This window comes from Pteropus alecto, unplaced genomic scaffold (genome assembly GCF_000325575.1).
Source record: "Pteropus alecto unplaced genomic scaffold, ASM32557v1 scaffold111, whole genome shotgun sequence".
In the NCBI taxonomy this organism is placed as follows: Eukaryota; Metazoa; Chordata; class Mammalia; order Chiroptera; family Pteropodidae; genus Pteropus; species Pteropus alecto.
In genome coordinates this window covers 6237398-6261062 of record NW_006431915.1, presented here as the reverse complement: position 1 = coordinate 6261062, position 23665 = coordinate 6237398, and the positions used below count along the sequence as shown (strand labels likewise).

At 38.2% G+C, this 23665-nt stretch overlaps 1 protein-coding gene across 3 annotated transcripts in view; it reads left to right on the top strand.

The window, feature by feature from the left end:
* Positions 1-23665, top strand: part of SUSD1 (sushi domain containing 1) — a 171774-nt gene that overhangs the window by 38286 nt on the left and 109823 nt on the right. For all 3 annotated transcript variants that reach the window (XM_025041553.1, XM_025041557.1, XM_025041551.1), the window contains exons 7-10: positions 7406-7503; positions 8310-8496; positions 15019-15128; positions 16426-16618. In XM_025041553.1, the coding sequence (XP_024897321.1) occupies positions 7406-7503; positions 8310-8496; positions 15019-15128; positions 16426-16618 (588 nt within the window). The remainder of the gene's footprint in view (positions 1-7405; positions 7504-8309; positions 8497-15018; positions 15129-16425; positions 16619-23665) is intronic.

Below are 23665 nucleotides of genomic sequence, written 5' to 3'. Positions count from 1 at the left end.
AGGCAAACCTATAACTGACACTGAGGACTCTAGGCTTCCAGTCTTAATAATCAGGGAAACTGAGAAGAGCTAATGCCTTATTGGACCAGACTGATAGCCATTCCAACCTATTGTTGCACCTCTAACAGCACTTTTACGAGTTATTTGGAGTAAGCGAGGCAGCTGCCTCATGGGTTGCAGAATTCCGCATTTGGGAATGTGTTCCTTACCCAGAGGTATCTATGGGATCACTTGGTAAGAGAGCTGGGCATAGCTTCTAGACCCAGCCATTTGCTTCATTGCTCACGCTCCTCTGCCTCCACCATTCAGGATTCAGTGGGGGGTACAAAGATTAGTTACGACATGAAAAATCAGTGGATCTGCATGGGGCATAGTAAGGTATTAATTAGCTGATGCTCGTAGAGCGCTTTGAAGAACAAACACGTTATGTAACTGCTAATTATAATTACCATCCTCAGCCTGCCACCTTTCACAGAGACTGTGGCTCCAGCTGCAGCTGTTTCTATGGGTTTATGCAAGCTTTGATTTAAGGAGAGAAAAGGCATTCTCTGTGAGAGCTGTTATCTTTCTGTGAGGAGGCCTCTATGCCCTCAATCAAGATTGGCAGCTAAATTCAATTTCCACAGATAAAGGGGGTGATTTACATACTGATTAATTCATGGTGTATTGCACATGATCACCAGGTGGGTAGGACGGAGAGGCTTCTGGAATTGTAGTGAGAGATACTGATTACCATGGCTCGCACCCTTCTTCCTTCTTTTCTCTGTTTTTCACCCATTTCTTCCCGCCTCCCCTCCTGTTCCAACTCCCTCTATGTATTTTGTATTTACCTTTCTCAGTGTTCACTTTTGAGATTTTTCCCCATCTTCTACTTTTCTGCCTAACTTCTGAATTCCTTCTACCTCTGCTCTCTGTTTTTATTTCATTGACCCATCTTCTTATACTTGAATGTTTAGTTCTGAATTGAGTGGAATAATTTATCTTCATTTTACCTGGGTTATTTTTAGTTAAAAATGTTTTTAGAGCCCCTATTTCTTTGGATTAGTAGCACGCATCTGTATGTGTTTTTAATGGAGTGTGAACTCAAGGAAGATGGTAGGGCTCTTTTTTTTTTTTTTTTTAAAGACCAGTTTGGACTGGAAACTCCAGACAGTTGAGAATTAGGCAACCACTTTAGTGTCTGGAAAAACCCCAGATGGAAGCTTGCTGTTTAGTGAGTTGGTTTACTTCAAGATCAAAGAGGTTGATTCATTCTTGATAAGATTGTCCCTGGCTTTCATTCTGCACAGGTCATTTGGCGTTTTTTGTTTAGAACATGAGTTAATAATTATAAGGTTGATGCTCACTCCGTCCATGCTCTTAGAATCGTAACATCTCTATTGGAATATGACTGTTTATCAGCTGGGAATCTTTCTGAGCCCCCTAACCTGACTCAGGCACTGAGTCCAACTGCCTCCAGGCTTCTTGGTACCCTCTGCCTCTTCTGTTTTTTGTCGACCCTCCTCTTTAGCTCAGTGAGTGCTCACTTGGCAGCTCAGATGGAAAAGAAAGGTCAGCTGGGATACATGGACACATTTACATAAATAGCCATGTGGCTGGGATTTGTTTGAATATGTACATAATGTTTGGACTGCCAAGCATTATAGCTGCTGTTGATTGCACACCAACTTACACACCCAGAGCTCTGCTAGAGGCCTTAATGCTTGATTTTATTTTGTCCTTGGAAAAACTCTGTGAAGTTAAGCTTTATTTTCATTTTGTAGGTGAGTAATCTGAAACTCAAGAAAGTTAAACAACTTTCACAGGGTCATTCAGTAATTAGTAAATGGCAGAGTCAGGATTTGAACTCAGGTCTGTTAGCCCCTAAAGCCCACGATCTCTCTCCTATGCTAATGTTTTCCAAACTTGAATTATTTGTATACAAACCTGACAATGTTTGCTATAACAAAAGTATTACTAGCTTAATAAGTTTCTTAAAACAATTTATACTTAAAATAAGTTTATAATTTCAATTTATTGATCAAGGACACTTTGTAATACATATGATACCTTGTATTTGATGAACTAGGTGTTTTTTTGTAATATACACAAAAATCAATACAAAGCAAACATAAAAATTTATTCAAGTACCACCAGAAATCATCCTAATATTATATAATGTATTTTAGAAATCGCTACTCTAAGCCATGCTACTTCTACCTATTTTATGTGCTTCTAAAGACTTTAAAAAAAAGAAAGGAAACATAACATAACTCTTATCATTGAATTTATTCCAACATGCATTTATTCAAAGTAGTCACCTTGTGAAGCCAGACACTCATTCTGATGATGCTGCCATTATCAAAATCTGTCTGTTGTGTAATCTTTGTTTGGGAATTGCCTTTGGAGGTAGTTTATGAGTCATATTAGAGGATCAGTCATATTACTTTTTAAATCAGATACTGTTTTTGACTAGAAATGACATTGAGCTTGACGATCTGTTCAGGTCACCTGAATTTATTCTGTATGACCTTTCACTATTTCCAAAAATAAAGAAAAAGGATATAAAATTGGAAACCAAGAGAGTATACTAGAGCAGTCCCTGCCTACAATGAGACTTCTGAAAGAGTAGTCTATGCTCTCTGTTCCCCGCCCCACCCCCATCCTATTCCCTTCTCAGCCATCTGAACGAGAATCAGACATCCAACACCCCCACTTCACTATAGATAGTTCTGTCACCAAAGTCACTAACAACCACCCAAATGCCAAATTCATGTTCTAGTTTCAGTCCTCATTCCTCTTCTACAACATTTAGCATTGTTGATCATCTATCTATCCATCCATTCATTCGACCAATCAACCAAATAATAAATATTTAAAAAATATATGTCCAAGGCACTGTATCAGGTTCTGGGGATAAAGATAAACCTGGTCTTTGCCATCATAGAGCTTACATTTTAGAGAGAAAGATATTAAGTAACTAATTACAAAATTATTTCGTTATACATGTGATAAGTAACCAGAGAAATTCTAGATTCTAATAGAATACTAAAATATATAGCTTTATATACATATATACATTTATGTACACACACATAGACATATCACATACAAAATCTAAAGCACAGCAAAGCAAATGTACTTGATTACCCACTGAGGCTTTGGTTCCCCAAGTCCATTGTAGAGTTCAATTGGATGCTGCGGGGCCTCCTTTTTGTTTTAAGCCAGAGATGTCTAAGTGTCCTACAACTGGAGAAGCCAAAGGCCTGCTATCCCTACCTCTACCCAAAAGCAAACCTCAGATCTCATCATGGCACTGTGGATACTCCATCAGAGGAGAAAGAGCCATAAGAAAGAAGAGAGATTGAGAGAGATGGAGCTTGCCCCCGGTGCCTGCATCTGCTCCAGGCCCTTCTTGGGTAGGATGAGAGGAGGGTGTGGAGCAAAGGAAAGGAAATAACTTTTGAGGAAGCAGATACTTCTTCCCATCTTTTCTTTCCTCGACGTCCTGGGCATCACACTCTCTCGCTCAGCCAACCTCCCACCTCTCTTCTGCACTGCTCTTTCTCCACTGGTTTCCCTTTGGGTTTCAGTGTTCCCCAGTGTTTCCCAGTTCTGTCATTGGGTCACTCTTATGTCCTACCTGAATGTTTCACCTGTACCCAGGCCTTCAGCTGCCGTCCACACGTTGATGACTTTCAGGACTATTTTTTCACCTGGATAGTCTGTAGATAATCATATTTAGCATGTTCTAAACGTAATTCGTTGGTCTCTTTCTCACAAACCCAGTCTGCTTCCTCCTGTACTTATTATGAAAATAGTAAAAGGCAATCCATTTAGACTCTCAAGTTCAAAGACTGGCAGTAAACCTAGGTGCCTCGCTGTTCCTTATCTCTCACCTTCTACTGCTTCTCCTTCATAATTGTCTCATGATTTTAAATACAATATCCTGATTTCATATTTTCACCTTTTTGCTGAATAACTGCTTCAATGCAAAGGCTCTTGGCTTTGGAGCCTGACGGATCTAGATTTGTATCCTGACTTGACTGCTTACTAGCTATATGATCTTTGGCAGGTTACTTAACTTCTCTAAGCCTCAGTTCTATAAAATGGACCACAGTAGTATCAAGCTCATGGGGTTACTTGGAAGGTTAAATAAATGATACATTTAAAGTATTATACATACTCTCTCTGGTCCATAGTAATAATTTAATAAATGTTCACCCATTATCGAATTTATTATTGATTCTTATGACTGCTGTGAAGATGAGATCAAGTCTGTAAAGATTTATCAGTTTTACACATTGACCTATTTATCAAGGTCTTTTCCCAGTGTGAGCCTGTCCTTCCTCTACAACCTCGCTTCCCATCTTTCCTCTTCCTCAGCCACGTGACATTTCTCTCTCAGCGCTCTGAATATACTGCACGCTTTTACAGTTGTAGGCATTAGACCTGCTGGTCTGTCTACTTAGCTGTCTTCCCCACTCTTCAGCCATTCATCCATTCAGATCATGCCCTCATGAAGCTGGCTTTCCCAGGTCCTTTAGTGATAGTCAATGACTTCTTTCTCTATACTGGTGTGTAGCTTTGTTCTAATACTTACTGAGTTGTAATTTACCTGCTTATATGTTTGTTCCCTCCATGAGATAACATTAGAGAGAAGGACTTATGCTCTGATCACCATCACAGCCCAGTTCCTGGCAGGGGAGGATGCCTGGCATTCATCAGTCATTCAGTCAGTGGTGAATAGAGAGCTCTGGAGTCAGTTCCAGGGAGAACTTCCAGAAATGTTTTCACGTATTGGTATTAAAATTAGGGCCTATCCTCCCAAGCCATCTCTTAAAAGGGTAGCATCAGTGTGGATGTGTAACATTTGATATATTTATAAAGAAGTCTTGACAGCTGATTTATAGATACCTGTAAGGAAAAGCAACCCAATTTTGTTAACGGCTCCTTGGGATGAAATATCTGACACCCTATAATCAGATCTGGGTCCCATCTGTGCAGAGAGCATGGCACAGGCTGGAGGCAGATGGCATTTTTGAGATGTCATTTGCATTTGTCATAGTGAATGAGCAAAAAGGAAGGACAAGAAAGGAAACTTTCATGTCTTCTTTCTAATCTCTGCTCGGGTGGCGAAGGGGGCCCAAGTGAAAAGGAAATTTGCTTTACTGGCAACTCAAAGGTGGTGAGGGGTGGGAGGGTTCCATTTCCTTCTGGACCAGGAGGTGAGTTAGTATCAGAGGGATGTGTGAGTGAGCAGAGGAGTCCTCAGCTTAAGGGTTTCGAGGGTCAGTGGAGAGGGAAGGGGCCAGGGATATTTGGGGCTCGTGTAAGCTGATAAAACCCTGGTGCCACCATCATCTTTATACAACCCAAGCGGGTGAACCAATAGGATCTTTACATCTCTTAGGGAACCTATGTTCGCAACTGGAGTATTTCTTTGATTTCAAGTTCTCTGTGCTCTGGGAAAAGTTGAAGTGGAGACCCAGGAATGCTTTAGACAGCCCTAGGTGATCCTTTAGCGTCTCTCCATGAGTTTGCCTGTTTTCCTCTCTACTTCCGTTTATTCTCACTTACTGATAGCTGACCTGGGCTTACCCAAGACTAGGTAATGTGAGACATAGAATCTCTGTAATGCTGCTGGTGGGATGATTTAGTCAAGGTGTAAAATCGTCCAAGAGATCAGTAGACTACAGTTTATCCAAAGGTGGCATTGGTTCTGAGTAGAAGAGAAATGAGTGAACCCTACAGGTGCCTAATGGGCAGGCTTCCTCTCCCACTTGGAGGCTGAAAAGAGATTTACTAGAAGGGAGGAACTGGAGCTGAGTTGAGGAGAGCCATTTTCTGAGAAGGAGAATTATCTTTCTCACTCTTTTTGATGAGAGATTTTCTTTGAGTTTTCCAGAAAATGGAGCCTGAGGCAGAGGGCTCGTGTCTATCATATGATAGGGAATGATGTCCCGGGAAGCAGTAGGGAGGGTGAAGGGGAGTCAAGCAGGGGAGGAAGGTGTCTATCATATGATAGGGAATGATGTCCCGGGAAGTCAAGCAGGGGAAGAAGAAGAGCCGATATCAGGATGCCGTGTTACACTGGGTCCACTAGGTGCAAGCGATTCCTGCATCTGTGCAGCAGCACCCTGAGAGGTCTTTGTAGGTCTGCCCTTCAAGGGGCAGAGGGATAGGGGGAATATTTATCTACTGTCTCCTGTCCCCATGGGATGTTAATTCACCTGCACTTTCAGGTTGCATGTGCTCAGTCAGGTGTGGGTGCTCCAGCAGGGAAGCCCCAGAATGGGAGTCAAGACACAGTCATATTGTCAACACCCATGGAGGGCTGGAGAGGGACAGATGAAGCTGAGAGGTTCTAAATACTCCGTAAGGGATGTTTGATTCAATGGGAAAGCCTGAATTCAGGCAGTGAGATACTCCTGTTTGGTGAAATGTGGTGTTTCTCCTCCAGGGATGATAGTATGGGATCATCTATCTGCAGGGACTTTTATTATTTTGATGCTATTGTGAATAAAATTGTTTTCCTGATTTCATTTTTGGGTTGTTCCTTGCTAATGTACAAGAATACTATTGATTCTTAGACAATGACCTTGTACCTTACAACCTTGCTGAACTCCTTTCTTAGCTCTGGTTAGTCTTATGTGTGAATTCTTTAGGATTTTTTTTATAGGCAAGATCGTGTCATCTGCAAATATAATTTTACTTATCTGTAGGGAATAGATAAAAAGCTAGATTCTTGCCCTCTTCTCATCTAAACAGTTAAGTGGGTCCACTGGAAACTGTTTCCTCGGGGAACCAGGACCCCAATATGGCCTCCCATGCGGCCGATTTCATTACATGAAATATATGCTGAATTTTTAAAAGAAGCAGAACAACTCGAAGAAATCAGTGGTTTCTTGATAGATCAGGATTAAGTAGTTTCAGTTCAAAGACTCCCAAAAGTATCCAGGGAGAATTTATTTAGTTTACCCTAAGCTGCTCCTAAGGAACAGTTCTGTGTGGTGGTGCATGTCATTTCCCTCTTGGGGACAGCAGTGACCTGAAAATAAGCGTGATCCATCAGCCGGGTGGGATGAAGAGGCCAGAAGCAGATCCTACCTGTGCAGCTCCAGGGAAGACTCAGGGCATAGCTGTGGGTCTCCTTCCATCTGGCAGTAGTAGAACGCCAGTGGCATCCAGTGGCCTCTCGGACCAATCACAGGTTGGAATTCTTACCCATACTCGAGCAAGAATCTTTCCTTTTCCCTCAAGTCAGGTCATGGACCATTCGCGATGAAGATAAATTGTGATGAAGATAAATTGGGTGATTGGCCTGAATCAGTTTCTGAATCAAAGCATGAATGGTTCCCATTAAGATTTTTCCAAAAGCCCATTGATACATTTTGTGAGTGGACTCTCTCTTTTTCTATTTTAGAAATAATTACAGAAATTAATGATGTATCAGTGTTTGATAACACCTGCATGAGGTGGCAAGTAAACCCAGGAAGAATAAACAACCAGATCATGTATGTGGTAAGCAAGTGATCTACTTTTTTCTGCTAGGGCAGAAATGGTAACCCATGGGAATACGAGCTGGAGGGACTTGCTTCTGGAAGAGCATCTTAGTCTAATTACTTTCCAATCTCATCATCCTTTTAAAAAGTGAACAGACTTTTTAAGATATCTGGATTATTTTACTTCACATTTTGTGTGTAATATATTTGCCATATGTGGTAAGCAAGTGATCTACTTTTTTCTGCTAGGGCAGAAATGGTAACCCATGGGAATACGAGCTGGAGGGACTTGCTTCTGGAAGAGCATCTTAGTCTAATTACTTTCCAATCTCATCATCCTTTTAAAAAGTGAACAGACTTTTTAAGATATCTGGATTATTTTACTTCACATTTTGTGTTTAATATATTTGGACAGGGTGTGTGTGTGGGGATGTATTTATATTTGGTGTCCTCATTATCGCTTGTTTCCAGGCACTTGTATCTCACTCCTCCAGAGTAAGCCTAGAAGCGTCTGCTGACTTGGTGACAGGATGCAGCGAGTGGTTCTTAGGTTGTGGCTGCTTCCATTGATCGTTGGTCATTTGTGTGCAGGGTAGCACTCCCTAGAGGGGCTCCTCATTTTATATCACTTCTTAGGGTTTATCGATTACTGGCCTGATCAGACTTCATCATCAGATACCTGACAGCAGAGGTTTACCTTATTTCTCTCTCCTGGATGAGCAGTGCAGTGTGCAGTGGTAGGAGAATAGGATCTAGCATGATAAAGTCTCTCGGTTGTTTTAACTGGAGTCCTGGTATGTTCTCTTGTCTTTTCCCCTCACAAAGGTATACATAAAAGGACACCGGGCAGACCCTACGGAATCAGTTCATGAGGAGACAGTCAACCTGACCACCAACAGCAGGACCCCAGAAGTGTGCCTAGATCTGTACCCAGGCACCAACTACACCGTGAGCATTTCCACTGCCCCTCCCAGACGCTCTGTGCCAGCCATCATTGGGTTCCAGACAGCTGGTAGGTGGAGGTGAAGTCTCATTTCCTCCTACAAAACACTAAGCACAGGATGTGGGGGAAACGTGCTTCAGAATTAGCTGACGACAGAGTTCACAGCTGCTTTCTGAGATGTTTGTCTCTCAGCTGTGGCCTCTAGTTGAAGTGGAGAGTAATAACAAGGCATTTAAAAGAGGAGCATATTAGATGATGATGCAGTCAATTCTCAGTTATCCAAGGCAAAAGAGGGTAGCCATATGACTTGTCTTTGGTAGGGAATGCATAGGTCATTTCTTACTCTTGCTTATGAGAGAGGAGAAGCCAGGGATGCCTATCCATCAGCTTTACATCTGGGATGGGAACTGACCTCAGGATTAATTGGGGCTGGGTGATCAAGTTGACAGCAGGCAACTGGATAGGAGGAGGCAGTCCTAGGATGCAGGAGGGTAAATGTTGGGTGAAAAGAAAAGTCGACAGGAAGGAGCTTCATGAAGTAGTAATAAACCTCATTGCACATAGTCGTGACATGGAATTTTATAACATTATGACAATTATAACATTTCAAATAATTCTGGTTACAGGGTGTTAGGACTAATTAAATACCTTATAAGCAAAACCCTGAGAAGCCATTGGGGTCATTTTTTATTTGGGGGGAGTTGAGGTAGTTCTCAATCAGCTGTTTGATATCTCGCTTAAGAAAATGTACTTCAATCCTCAGTTATTGCTGCCACTAGGAATGGGAAGTAATATGGATGTGGTAGAAATAATTGAAAAAAACTGCCAATCTTAATATAAAGCCAACTAAGAGCTTACACAAAGTAGGTCCCTGGGTGCTTGTATATAAATAAAACAAAATGATTTCTAAGTAAATAATATGTAAGAAAAGATATTATAATATCTTAAAAAGTCTGTTCACTTTTTAAGATATTAATACAGTAATTAATTAGAGAAGTTTGTACGAAATTAATAACAAACTGCTTTGAATTTATTGGGAATATGTCTTCTTTAAAAGATCATCCCAGGATTTCAGACTCATCCGTCACTATTCAATTTGCTGTTCAGTGTCAGCTATTTTTACTAGTATCTGATTACTTCTTCAAGTTAATTTCCACTGGGAAAGCATGGACTTTGGGGTCAGACAGACCTGGTTTTGCATCTTAACTTTGCCTTGAAGAGTTGGATGACCATGGCTGAGATTTTTAATGTCTCCAGACTGCTTTCCTCTTTCTGAAATTTTAAGTGGAATTGGATTAAATTTGCACATTAATCTAGAAGAAACAAAGAAGGACCCAGTAATTCCACTTTGGGATATTTATCTGAAGAAACCCAAAACACTAAGTGGAAAAGACATATGCATCCATATGTTTTTTGCAGCATTATTTACAATAGCCAAGATGTGGAAACAACCTGTATCCATCAACAGATGAATGGATAAAGAAGAGGTGGTACATAAAAACAATGGAATATTACTAGGCCATAAAAAAGAATGAAATCTTGCCATCTGCAGCAACGTGCATGGGTGGACCTAGAGGGTATTATGCTAAGAGAAATAAGTTAGACAGGAAAAGACAATTACCGTAAGATTTCACTTATATATGGAATCTAAAAACAGAATAATTGAACAAACAAAACAGAAACAGATTCATAGATTCATAGATACAGAGAACAAACTGAAAGTTGCCAGATGGGAGGGGATTGAGGGGGCTGGATGGAAAAGGGGAGGGATTAAGAAGTACAAATTCGTAGTTACAAAATAGTCATGGGGATGTAAAGTACAGCATGTGGAATATAATCGATAATATTGTAATAACTATGCATGGTATCAGATGGGTACTAGATTTATCAAATTGATTATTCTATATGTTATATAAATGTCTAACCACTATGCTGTAGACCTGAAACTATTATAATATTGTATGTCAACTGTAATAGGAAAAATAAAGCAGAATGTTTGCTTCGGTAGAGTTAAATCTAGTCTTAAGGCAGCTCTATAATTAAGGACTTCCAGGACTTCTGGGAAATTTTTTTTTTTTCCTTACTTGGATTGCCATTTTTCTCAATTTCTCTTAGAAATTCTAATTGTTTTGTGTCACACATTTTGATATCGTGATATTTATATTCATAACTGATATCTTAATTGTAAATTCTAATTTGCACTAGTAACAAATGGTTTACTTTGTTTTAATATTGTTTGCCTTGACTTATACTTTGATTAGTAAAATTGGTTTTCTTGGTTTCTTTGTGCTTCTGCTTGCACAGCATGCCTTCACCCACTTTTGTTCTTAAAAGCTATCTGGATAACATTGTTATAGATGTACTTTAGGAGACTGCATATGTAGAGAAAACTTTTTGAGAAAAGCTTTTTGAGCAGATAAGTTAAGCAACTTTCATTAATGTTGTGATACAATTTTCCTTTCTTCTGTCATCTTACTTTTCTCTTTTTTAGCTACTTTGCGATATCCATTATTTTATTTTTGCTATACAGATTTTCTATTTCAGACAGTATAGATTTTGCTTTTAATCTACATTACATATTAAAAAACAAACAAAAAACCAACCTTGGACTTCCAAACTCCAGAGTTTTGAGAAAAATAATCTCCATTAAGTCAAAAAACAAAGAAAAAAAATCCTATTTTAGTGTTTATTTTTCTAATTACCAGTGTTAACTTCTCCTTGAATAAGATTTGGAAGTTAGTGTTCTTTATTTCCTTTTATTTCTTCCCCTCCAGCTTCTCTTACATTATTATTTTAACATGGCATTTTGTTGCCAGATTGTTATCTTTAATTACTTTTAACTTGTTTTACATCTTTAAAGAATTTATTTTTATATTGACTTATAGCAATATTTATAACAATTACTTAAACGGGTATGTGTTTTAATAGTTTCAATGCTTACTGCCAGTCTTTTCATACAAAAGTTTCTCTATTTTTTCCCCACATTTTTATTTATCTCTCTGCACAATGATTTCCATCTTCTCCTTGCTAAGGAATGGATACTTTCTGAGCCCATGATTATCTGAGAATATCTTTTTGTTGACTTCACAAGTGAATGAGAGCTTGACTGAAGATAACATTCTTGGGCCATAACCTTTGTTGTCAGAATTCTGGAGGCATTTCACATTGGCTTTGGGAATTTAAAGTTGTAAAAGAGGAATTTGAAAGTGTGATTTTAAAAAAAAATCCTATGTAGATAATCTGATTTTTCAGCCTGGATATCATAGAGGCTTTCTTTACGTGTGAAATTCAAGACTTTAATCACTTATTCATGCACATGGTAAATGTTTATTGACCACCTACTGTGTGTTTGACTTTGTTTTAGGTATTGGGAGTTCAACAGTGAATGAGACAGAAATCCCTTCTCTGGTGAAACTTCAGTCCTGGGTGATATAAGTGTTAATTTCTTTTTTACTAAATTTTCCTAATACCCTGTGGGTTTTCGGACCTTCAGAATTTGGTCTATTTACACATTATGAACATTTTCTTTCATTAAATTTCTGATTATTGCTTTGTTTTTTTCATGGGTTTTTTTTTTTTTTTTTTTTGGCTCTTCAGATACTCCTGTGTGGAATTTATCTGTTTGCATTGGTCTTTCATTTTCTCCTGTTTTATATCCATGTCTTCTTCCTCTGCCTTCTGTGGGTATGTGGCAGATTTGTTCTCTGTACGCATTTATGCATGTATGCATCATCATTTATGATCTTTATTATTTCTAATGCATTTTATTTTCTTTTTAATAATTTAAAAAATTTTTAAATTATCGTCGACATACAATATTATATTAGTTTCTGGTGTACAACATAGTGCTTAGACATTTATATAATTTACAAAGTGATCAGCCTGATAAATCTAGTACCCATCTGACACCTTGCATAGTTATTACAATATTATTGACTAGATTCCTTATGCTATACTTTACTACATCCCCATGACTATTTTGTAATTATGACTATTTTGTAACTATCAATTTATACTTCTTAATCCTTTCTCCTTTTTCACTCCCAACCTTCCTCCCATCTGGCTCTAATGTACTTTTAATTCTGTTGTTACACTTTCGTTTCCTTTGTTTCTTTGTCTGATCTAGTTCCCTTTTTATTTCTGCCTCTCTCAACCAGTGTCCTCTCAGCTATTGCATTCACTTATCTCATCCTTTATCTGTGTGACTTAATCTTTAAAAATTTTTGCTGAAAGTATAAAATAAATATTGCCTAATTTTATCATTACTTTGCTCATTTGATTCCCCAAAAGTATGTTCATTCTTTGCCTCCTGAGCATAATCTCTTTCTTTTTCTTTGTAGAATCATTTCATAGGCTCCCCTCCCCCCGGCCATCCCCTTCTAGATTACTTATCCTTGGAAGATAAAACTTTTCTCTAGGTGTGATATTTCTCTCATAATAAAACGGATGGCATTCTCTTTGATCTTCCTTTTTTATTGGATAATATGCTAATCTCAGATCTCATTTTGAAGAATTTACTGCTGGTTGGATGATCTAGTGTCCTTTTGGGGGAGCGCCTGTGAGAAAGCCCACTGCCCTGAGCTTTGTTTCTGACACTTTGCTATCTCGATTGGTGAAGTTGTAGCTCTTGGGCCAGCTCAGCGTTGCTTGGCTTTGTTATGGTGTTATACCCTATGGAAGCAGGAAAGAACCAAGTCCTTCCTTCTGCCAACCCAGGCTGGTGGAACCTCCAGGTCCCTAGGATTCCCCTTAGAAGATTTCCAGCATGCTAAAGAGGGAGTATTATTATTACTAGTAGTAGTAGTAGCAGCAGCAGCAGCAGCACATAGACTTTTTACTCTGGCTGCCTATCAGATTGCCTGATGAATTAAAGAAAGGAATACAGATGTCCAAGCTTTACTTCAGATCTTCTGCGTCTGGGTGATTCTGATGTGCAGTTAGGATCAGGAACCAGTGGGATAAATGGCTGCAGAAGGGGTATTCATCACTTATTTGTCCCGTGGTCTGTTTTTGCTTCTAGCCCCGGCCTCTGTGGACCCCAGTTCTCCTCCCGTTCCATCCTTTGAGACTTTGAGACTATGCTCCTTTTGTTTGGAAGGCATGTTGCACAGTAGCTCTCAATGCCTTTCTTTCATCCGCTCTCTTCCACACTATGCTAAGCAGAAATGTCTTCATGTTTCTGCCTTGTGTATGGCAACCAACCCCGATGCAAATTTTGACCCATTTTTACTATTCTTAGTCACCTCTTTCTGGTTTGGGAGTGGGAAGTAGGAGCCAGATGCCTTTGTTCACATTGCCATCTTCCCTTGAATTCCAGCTATAATGGCTACTAGTGGGAAAATTATATTGAGATGGGAGCTACGCAGACAGTAGTTCTGCTTTATATTCTGTTTGTGTATAGACAGATACTGTGTGTGGTATTTCTTAATACATATATTTGATGTGTCTCAAAATCATTTGCATACATAGGGCAATTTTTGTTTCCGATGTCCTTATGAAATCTTTAAAATAAAAGTTGTGAAGATAAAGGAGAGCACATGTCATAGGTCTTCAGATTCACTCTCATAACCATATTTTTACATTTCCTATTATAACCAAGAATATTTTCTTCAAGTTAATTACCTTGTGCTGCATATGTCAGTTATATTTAAAATTTTGTGGACACCTCTGATTTTGAATAAAATAATTTGTAATCATTCTTACTTCTTAGGTAGCAGAGATTCCCATGGGAGAAATATACATAAAAGGTAGTTACGTGGAAACTTTTCTCTGATAGGCATTTAAACTTTTTCTCATTTGTAGAAAGCATGCAGGCTTGTTTGTTAGGAAATTTGCTTTTCCTTGAAAGTTAGTCATGGTACTCCTGGGCTGTCTGTGAGTTCTTTATTCATTACTAACAAACCTCTTCTTTTTGATTACATTAAGAAAATAGAACATTGAAGGAATGAATTAGACTACAAGAGGCATGAAATTACTTTTTTCTGTACAGTGGTTGAAATAAGTCTGTTTCTGATTGTTTTACTGCTTTAGCACTCATCTGCGTAGCTCTTCAAATACTGTCTAGTGTGAGAACCAACATCTTTTCTGATCATCTACTTTCTGGTCATCTCCTAAGTAGGAAACACTCGCTCCGAGAGTTCTATTCCATGGCCTTTGCCTTTATTCGCCATTTTCCTTACTCTCAGATTTTCTGGCTATTGAAATGTTTATCTTAATGGCATTTTACTTATGGACTATCCAAGAGATAGGATTAACTTTCTAAAAAAAAAAAAAATCCCCGTTTTGTCAGTTTACAGCAATGTTTAAATATGCATTACTTCATTGGATTCTTTCAACAGCTTATGATGTAAGAAAAGCAAACTGGATTACTTGATTTCACAATTTGGGAAACTGAGGTTCAGAGGGGTTAAGTGTCTTAGCCAAGGTCATGCAGTTAAGAAGTCGTAGAGCCGGGACTTGAAGCCAAGTATAATACTCTTGCTGTTAAATACCCTGTCAGCCTTCTTCAGATGTCAAAGTTTCAACTGTAATTAGCCATGATAATGTTTTCCTAAGATGATACAACCTTCTGTGTTCTCTCTTATTTTTTAGAAGATGATCTCTTAGAAGATGATGGAATTTTCAATATCTCAATATTTAATGAAGCTTGTTTGAAATTGAACAGGCATTCTAGGAAAGTTGGATCAGAACAAATATACCAAGTAAGAAGATCTCTTATATTATCTGTTAAAGCAATGTGTCACTTAAGAAAAATGATTTTCAAATAAGTACAGAAATAAATGGTTCTGAGACAATTGGTTAACTACTTGGTTAAGAAAATAAATAATTTTTCACTCCTACACTAAAATGATTAAAAAGTTAAACTGAAAAATATTACTACTGTTAATATGTTAGACAAAGAATAATTTAAGTAACACGTGGAACACTCTTAAATCTAGAAAGTGAACATTCAAAGGTAATTTGCAAAGGAGGATATACACATTGCTAAAACATACATGAACACGTTATGTCTCACTAGAAGGCAAAAAAAGAAAAATTTAAACCATATAATACCATGATTCTTCTTGGGGATTGGAAGATCTTGGTGGAGAAGTTACAATGATGACACAGTCTGGGATGTGGCTGTGGATATGAGTTGCGAACATGGAGAGGAAAAAATCCATAGCGTTGAGCTCAAGAAACTCTGAGGCCAGGTTTTGACGGCTTACGTATAAGGAAGGACCTTTATGTTACTCAAGAGAATGCTAGGAATTGAGAGAGAGAGGAATCTCCCCGTGAGCCCTGTGTCAGGGTCTTGGATGAGTGATGGGGAAGGATAGGGGATGGGATAGCCAGTGACATGATCATCAGAGGAAACACTAAACACATGAACGTCCAGGTAAAGTGCACGGATTGATCAAGGGCTTATCATATTACTTCTGGGACCATTACATATATTTTCCCTTATAGGTCCCTACAGTATACCTGCAACTTGAGTTGGCAGTTAGAGTCTGATTGGGTTAACAGCATGTGTGAGGATTACATCCTTAAGAGCTCAACTAGAAAAGAACAAATTCCATTGCACAGTTGCTTTGAATGCATAATTTGGAGTAGTTCTCATAAAGTTTAAAAACTCTGTTCCATGAGGCTTATCTATGGATTCCTTAGGAATGAAAAGAAATGAAAAAGATTTTGCCCAGTAGCTCCAGTGCAATCTCCTTCACTGGGTGGGCATCAAAGGATTACCTTAGACTAGCCTGACATTTTGTTTATCTGAGATGAAGTTATGCGTTTTAAGCTTAGCCCTGTAACTGTTTCAGGGGGAAGTCGAATAGGATAGGTAGGGTAACTTCATAAAGTCTTTCCCCACTTTAGCCTGCTATTGTAGTAAAAGTAATTCTAAGTGAGTGAAGATAAATAGAAGGAACCTTTTTGCTCTATCATTATTTTGCTTATAGTCTAGATATCTGCAAGGCAACAGAAAATTTAATGCAACACTTTCTTTTAATCTCATGACAGTTTAAAGTTCTGGGTCGAAGGTGGTATCTGAATGATTTTTATCATGCAACATCATTTAACCTCACAACGCGGGAACAAACTTCTGTAGTGTGTCTAGATCTGTATCCGGCAACTGAATACACAGTGAACATCACCCGACTGAGATCTCCTGAGCAGCACTCAGTGCAAATAAGAATAACAACTGCACCAGCAGGTAGGCTTAGTAATATTTGATAAACATTACTAAGTATTTAGCAGGTAGGTGGGCATGTCTTTCTGTTTTGTATCTCAAGATAAGTGAAGTATGTGAATTGTACAATGTGGGGGAGCATACAGAATGCTAATCTGGGAATCAAGAGACTTGGGTTCTAGTTCTGACAAGCTACCAACTTTGTCTAGGGTTTGGGGTGCCTGAATCTTACCACCTATCCCCTTCCCCACGGGGGCTCTGGCTCATAGAAGATACAGACTAGGAATGGACTGGTGGTGATGGATTGAGAATACTGTAAGGCCTCCTGTCGCTCACCCCAAATTTAAGACAGCTGAGCCCTAAGGGTCATCATTATGGACAACTAGAACCACCTTCCAGGGGATCAGAAATGTGAGCTGCACTATGTCAGCACCAGCAGGATGAGGAGGCCTCCTAACTGGACCGTGTGCAAGCACAGTAACCCAACATAGAGAACAGGGGCCTAATGAAGGTCAGGTTCCTTGGAGAGGCCATGAGGCCTTGTGAGGAAGCCATGTAGAGGCCAGCTCTGTCGACTCCATAGCTCTCCCTCGTGGGAAGGGACACAGAGGTCTCTACAATTTCTTTCGTTCTTTAATCGATTGGATTTAACAAACAAATTTATGGGCTGCCAAGTGGAGAGGCCACCCGCTTTGAAGGAGAGCCGTAGAACGGGATGGGCCCTGCTCCTGCTTTGCTGAGGCCTCTCTCCATGCTCACCAGTGCCCTTAGAAAAGAAAAGTTACGTCATGGTTGCTCGACATTGTCAATGTAGTAAATGTCACCGAATTGTACATTTTAAAGTGGTTAATTTTATGTCCCACCTCAATTTTTTAAAACAGCCAAAGGATTAGTTATGTTGTTTTCGCGCCTGGGCCTCAGTTACCTTCTGAGTGATCATTATGCGACATAATACAAGTGAAATGTTCGGAACAGTTCCCAGTATATAATAATGATGATGACGATAATACGTATGTTTACTGAGCACTAAGTATATGCTGGGCACTGTTCAAAGTGCTCTCTTTGAATCAGCTCAAACCTACCAAACTGTCTGAGGAAGGCACTGCTGTTATTCTCATTTTTCAGATAAGTATCATGAGGCACAGAGAAGTTTGGCACCTTTTCCAAGGTCACACGCTTAGCAAAATGTGCAAGTGGGATTTGAACTCAGGCAGTCTGGCTCTAGGCCCCTCATTCTTAATCAGTACATCTATTGCTTCTTACTAAATATTAAGTTATTAAAAAGAGAAAACAAAATTATATTTTCAGAATCTAGTGCCTCGTCAGTCCAGGCACTTATCAAACGCCATAGATATATAAATGTGTTCGTTTAGTAAGTCTTTATTTCTTGCCTACTGCCTACTATGTGTCAGGCAGGTGCTGATGATGTAGCAGCAATAAAACAGTCCTAGCTGTCATGGAGTTGAACCCAGGGGGTAGGGAAGAAGAGAGATAAACAATCAAGGAAAGATATCATATGTTAGATGGGACTTAGTGTTAAGATGAACAAAGCAAGGCAAAGGGAGTGACAACTGATGGTCTGGAAAGGCCTTTATTATAAAGTGACATTTAAGCACAGATCTGAAGGAAGTGAGAGAGTAAGCCATGCACAGAGGGACCACCGGGCAACAAGGTCTTGAGACAGACATGTCCTTGGCATGTTTTAGGAACATCGACAAAGCCAGTATGGCTGGAGCAGAGTTGGAGAAAGTGGTAGGAGATGAGGTCTAAACTCTAGCTCGAGTATAATCAGGGGTCATGGTATCAGGTTCAGAAAGTAAATCCACTGTTACCTTCTTTGCAGTCCCCATCAAAGGCTACAAATCAACTATTACTGGACCCCAAATTACCAGTAGTAAGTAGAATCTAGCATATGATATTTCAGCCTCTATAGGTTACAAAGCAGTCTGGAGCCCATCACCTTTGTATTTAAACGTAATTTAGAAAATAACCTCTTCTCATGACATTACTTGAATTCAGTCTGACACTCGGCTTCCCATACCTTTTGGAGGGAGAGAAATTCTCTTTGCTTGAAAATTTTAGAACTTTGTAGTGGTGGCTCCAGGTGTTTCTTGGTGCCCATCCCAAGTATTTAGAACCTTTTCATTTTCCTTTCTCCTTTGAGCCCTGTTTCTAACAGTCCTTTACCATTGCTGAAGATCTTTCTCTTTCACGAAGGAGCCTCCTTTCTTTGTGAGCTGGGTAACCCACAATATAGCAGTAGGAACAGTAGGAAACTCTTCAAGTGAAATGCATTGTCTTGCATGCCACCTCACTGTCCCAATTTTCTGTTCTTTCCTCTGAGTTTCTCTGTTCCTAGAAAGATCCCAGAAATTATTTTAGTTCTGAACTCCTTTGGCTCTTATTATTGAATGCCTTGCCTATGAGTCCTGCTTCCTGGTTAGGAGGTTTCACATTTGTCTCCCCTGGAGAATTACTCTCAGCTGCTGTTGAGTTTCTGGACCTTGTGCTTTCACTGGTCTAATGAGGTCCAGGAAGTGTCTTAGGTTAGTGGTTTTCTTCACCCAAGTCCCACCTTTCTTTAGAACTGAATTTCTAAGACTTGAACCGTCTGTGCTGCTTTGATGGGGACTGACCGAAGCATTCCTTCCTGCCACCAGTTCCTTTTCTGCATTGGAGAGATAAGGCTTCAGGGTTCCAGTTCCCACTGAGTTATCCTACTGTTTGAGCAGGCCCAGCTGAGTTTTCAGCTGGTAAACTTCCATTCCAGTTGTTTCTGTTCCTTCTTTTTTCTCAGGTAGGGCTAATACAGTCTACTAAATTTTAGTACTGTCCTCCCCTATATTTGGTTTTTGTTTTTACACTTAAATTTTTGTTCTCTTAACATATTACATAGTAACTTTGCTTTCAAAATAGTTGATTTGTAGCCTTTTTTTCCCCTGACAATATTTACTTTGCAAAGCCAACTGTCTATTTAGACTGTTTCTATTTGGGAGTTTTAAAACCATATCATTTATGAATAAGAGAATGTTTGTTTTTCTGTCCTCTTTGGCAAAGGATTACATTCATTTAGTTACATCTAAAATAGTGTTGGTAAGTTAAAAAAAAAATCAAAAGAAGGGGAGACAGAACATTCTCCCCTCTATGCCCTGGTAGAATACCATAACTGTTAAGGTGGTTTATTTTGCAGGTTTTTCTAATAGCATGTATCGTGTGAGATCTATGGCAACCTTATAAAACTTCCCCATAAACTGATTCCTGTTCACAGAATCGAGTCCAAACAAAAGATAATAAGGATCATAAGAACTTAACATTCATTCTGATATTTTTCCACAAAATGATAAATATTATAACAGTATTGTGTGGTCGAAGAATTATGTCTGAAGTCAGCCTGTTTCTCTTATAAAACCATTAGCCTGAAAAAACTCATACTTGCAGTTGGTTAGGCCAGAAATTGGCATATATTTTACATGGAATATCCAATTATTTGTAAAATATGCCAAAAACGGGGAGAGTAACTCATTTTATTTTAATTAAGATAATGACATTGGAGATTCAGCTAGGTAGGACCATACCCCTGGGGTAAATAAAGATGAATAAGATTTGGAATTGGAGCCCTTCACTAAATGGGTGATAAATGGCGTGGAGCCAATAGGTTCCTCTCATTTTTTTCAGGACTACCGTATTCAGATCATGTGTACAGAAAAAGAGGCTCCAAGACTACTGTCTCCTAGGCTGAAATCAGATAAAAGATCACTTCCTTCTTAGTCTAAACTATTAATACAATGCAAGGGAAAGCTAACCATAAGTTTTTTTTCTATTTCCTTGTAACTTTTTAATTTGATATAATTTTAAATTTCTCTTTTGCCTGTTCTCTTGTTCCCTCTCTGCCTTTTTCCCTCTCTTCCTGAAATAAATCCCACTTGGTCATGCCGTATTATTATGTTATGAGACTCCGTTCTTTGATATTTTCTTTAGTATTTTTACATCAATATTCATAATTATATTGGTTTATGGTTTTCTCTCTTTCTTCGTACTGCCTTTATCAGGTTTAGGCATTAGTATTTTTGTTCCTTCAGAAAAAGAATTTACAAGGTTTCCTGCATTATTATGCCCTTTGTTATTTGGAAGGTTTCCTTTATTTTATAATTTATGTAGCAGAGTATCTGGTCTCTCACAGTTTGGTAGAATTCTCCCGTGAAACAGTCTAAGCATAGAGAGATTCTGTGGCAGTTCATTGATAACTTTCTCTTTTTTCTCTATGGATATTGGTCTGTTTAAGCTTTTTATGTCCATTGGGGTCAATTTAGGTAAAGTATATTAGGAAATACCCATTTCATCTATGTTTTCGAAATTATGGGCATAGAAGTCTGCAAAGTACTTTCATTTAACTTTGTGAATTTTCTTTTGTTTCAATGATTATTTCTCCCTTTATTTGCATTTTCTTCCTTTTTTCTAGATTAAGTTAGCTAGCAGTTTGTCTATTTTATTAGTATTTTCAAAGAGCCAAGATTTTGTTTAATTAATTAGATCTACTATTTTTTTTCTCCTCTACATCAGGAATTAGCAAACTATGTCTTACGAGTCAAATCTGGCCTGTTGCCTGTTTTTATAGTAAAGTTTTATGGACCACAGCCAAGCCACTCATTTACATAGTATCTGTGGCTGCTTTTGTGCTACAGAGTCAGAGTTGAGTAGTTGTGACAGGCTGACCTAGAAAGCCTAAAGCATTTACCGTCTGACCTTCTATAGAAAAAAATTTGCTGACCCCTGTTCTGCATCATTAATTTCTGCTTTCATATTTAGTATATCCTTTCTTATGCTTTTCTTTTTGCTTTATACCAGTAGTTGCATTTTATTTTATCTTCATTGCAAACGGTGGCTTTTTTCGTTAAAAAGTGTCTTTTTTCATATTTAGTACTTTTTGACTTCAGTTCTACCAATATCAGGATGCAACCCCTACTTTCTCACATGTCCCATTTGTCTTCTCCACTAATGTCTATCATTTTATCTTCAGCTGTTCTGAATCACTTTATTTTAGGTCTCCCGGATATAGTTGGATCTTACATTATGAGACAAATTGAAAATCTTTTATTTTTTAATAAGAAAGTTAAATCCACTTATAGTTATTGATAAGGCTGATGTGTTTGGACTCAAATCTGTCCTATTATTTTATGTTGTATTTTCTGTATTTCTTTCTCTGCATGGTGTGATTTTTTTTTCTGTTTTAAATATATATTTACATATATTTATTTATTTTGGGGAAGGTTTATATGTATTTTTTTCTAATGGTTGCCTTTACAGCTTTTTAAAGTAATCTACCTCCTGTTTTCTTATATAACTTTCCACCATCTGGTTTGTCAGTTTTTTAATGGCCTACTTTTATCTTCCATTTATTGACTATATGACATTCAAAGTACTCTATTCTGTTTTCTTTTTTCTCTATGCCTTCTCTTTCCAATTTTTCATTTGCCATATTTTTATTTTATCAGAACATATAGCATTGACATTTTATTCTCTCACCATGGCCCACCCTTTATTTTTGTCTTAGGTCTACAGTTTAATGAATTAGCTGGTCACTATCAATGCTTTTGCTGAAGTTTCCCTAGTTACCTCTTGGATGAAGCTCATCATCTAGTAGATTCCTCAAGAGTACAGTGTTCCCTGAGTTCTTTCATGTTTAAAACTTCTCTGTTGCCTTGATACTTGAAAGATCGCTTGGCTGGATATAAAAATCTTCATGCTTTCTCGATTCGCGTTTCATTAATATTCAGGTTTTTTTGTTGCCTTCCTTTTTATTTACATTTTGAGAAGTCTGGTGCATCCTCATTCTTTTGCCTTTGGATCTTATTTGTTCAGTTCTTTGGGTGGAGATGTTGAGGATTTTTCTTTATCTTTAAAGTCTAGTAGTTTTACTTGGATAAGTCTCAGGGTTGATTGTTCTGGGTGAGCTTTCTCAAGTATCTGGTGGGCCTTTTCAGTATTTATATTTTTGATTTTTGTAAAGTAAATGTTAATTGTGTTTCAATGTTTTTCTTCTTTAGAGACTTTAATTATACATATGTTAGATCTTTGCCTATGTTCTGTTTTGACCACTTTATTTTTTATTCTCCTTTTTATAATCTCATTTTAATTCTTTTTAGTTGTTTTCCTGTATTTTTTTAATCTCCTTATTAAATTTTTATTCTAACCTATCCTTCTTTGGGCACCATGATATTCTGACTATTTCTGATATGGATTTGTTTTTTCCTTTTGTTTCTTTCCTAAATTCAGTCACCTTTATTCTTTTCCTCCCTGCTTTTTGTCCATTTCTGTTCTTAAGGTTTTTTAAAATTTTTAAATTTTAATTAAAAAAAATTTAATTAAGTTTATTGGGGTAACATTGGTTCATACAATTATATAATTTTCATGTGTACATTATCATTTGACATCTGTATATTCTATTGTGTGTTTATCACCCAAAGTTCAGTTTCCTTCAGCTACCATATATTTGATCCCCTTTACGCACTTCACCCTCCCCCTATCTCCCTATATTTGACCCCCTTTACCCCACCTACCTCCCCCTCCGCCCACTAGTAATCACTAGTCTGTAGTCCTCTGGTAACCACTAGTCTATAGTCCATGTCCATGAGTCTCTGTTTGTCCTGCTCATTTGTTGCTTTTAGGTTTGTATCCCACATATAAGTGATATCATGTGATTTTCAACTTTATCTGTCTGGCTTATTTCTCTTAGCATGATTATCTCAAGTTCCATTCATGTTGTTGCAAATAGCAGTATTTCATCTCTTCTTATGGCTGAGTAGTATTCCATTGTATATATGTACCACAGCTTCTTTAGCCAGTCATCTATCGTAGGACACTTCAGTTGCTTCCATGTCCTGGCCACTGTGAATAATGCTGCTATGAACATCGGTGTGCAAATATCTTTTTGGATATAAGTTTTTAAGTCTTTGGGGTAAATACCCAGTAGAGGGATTGCTGGATTGTATGGTAGATCAATTCTTAGTTTTTTGAGGAAACTCCATACTGTTTTCCATAGTGGCTGTACCATTTTGCAGTCTCACTAGCAGT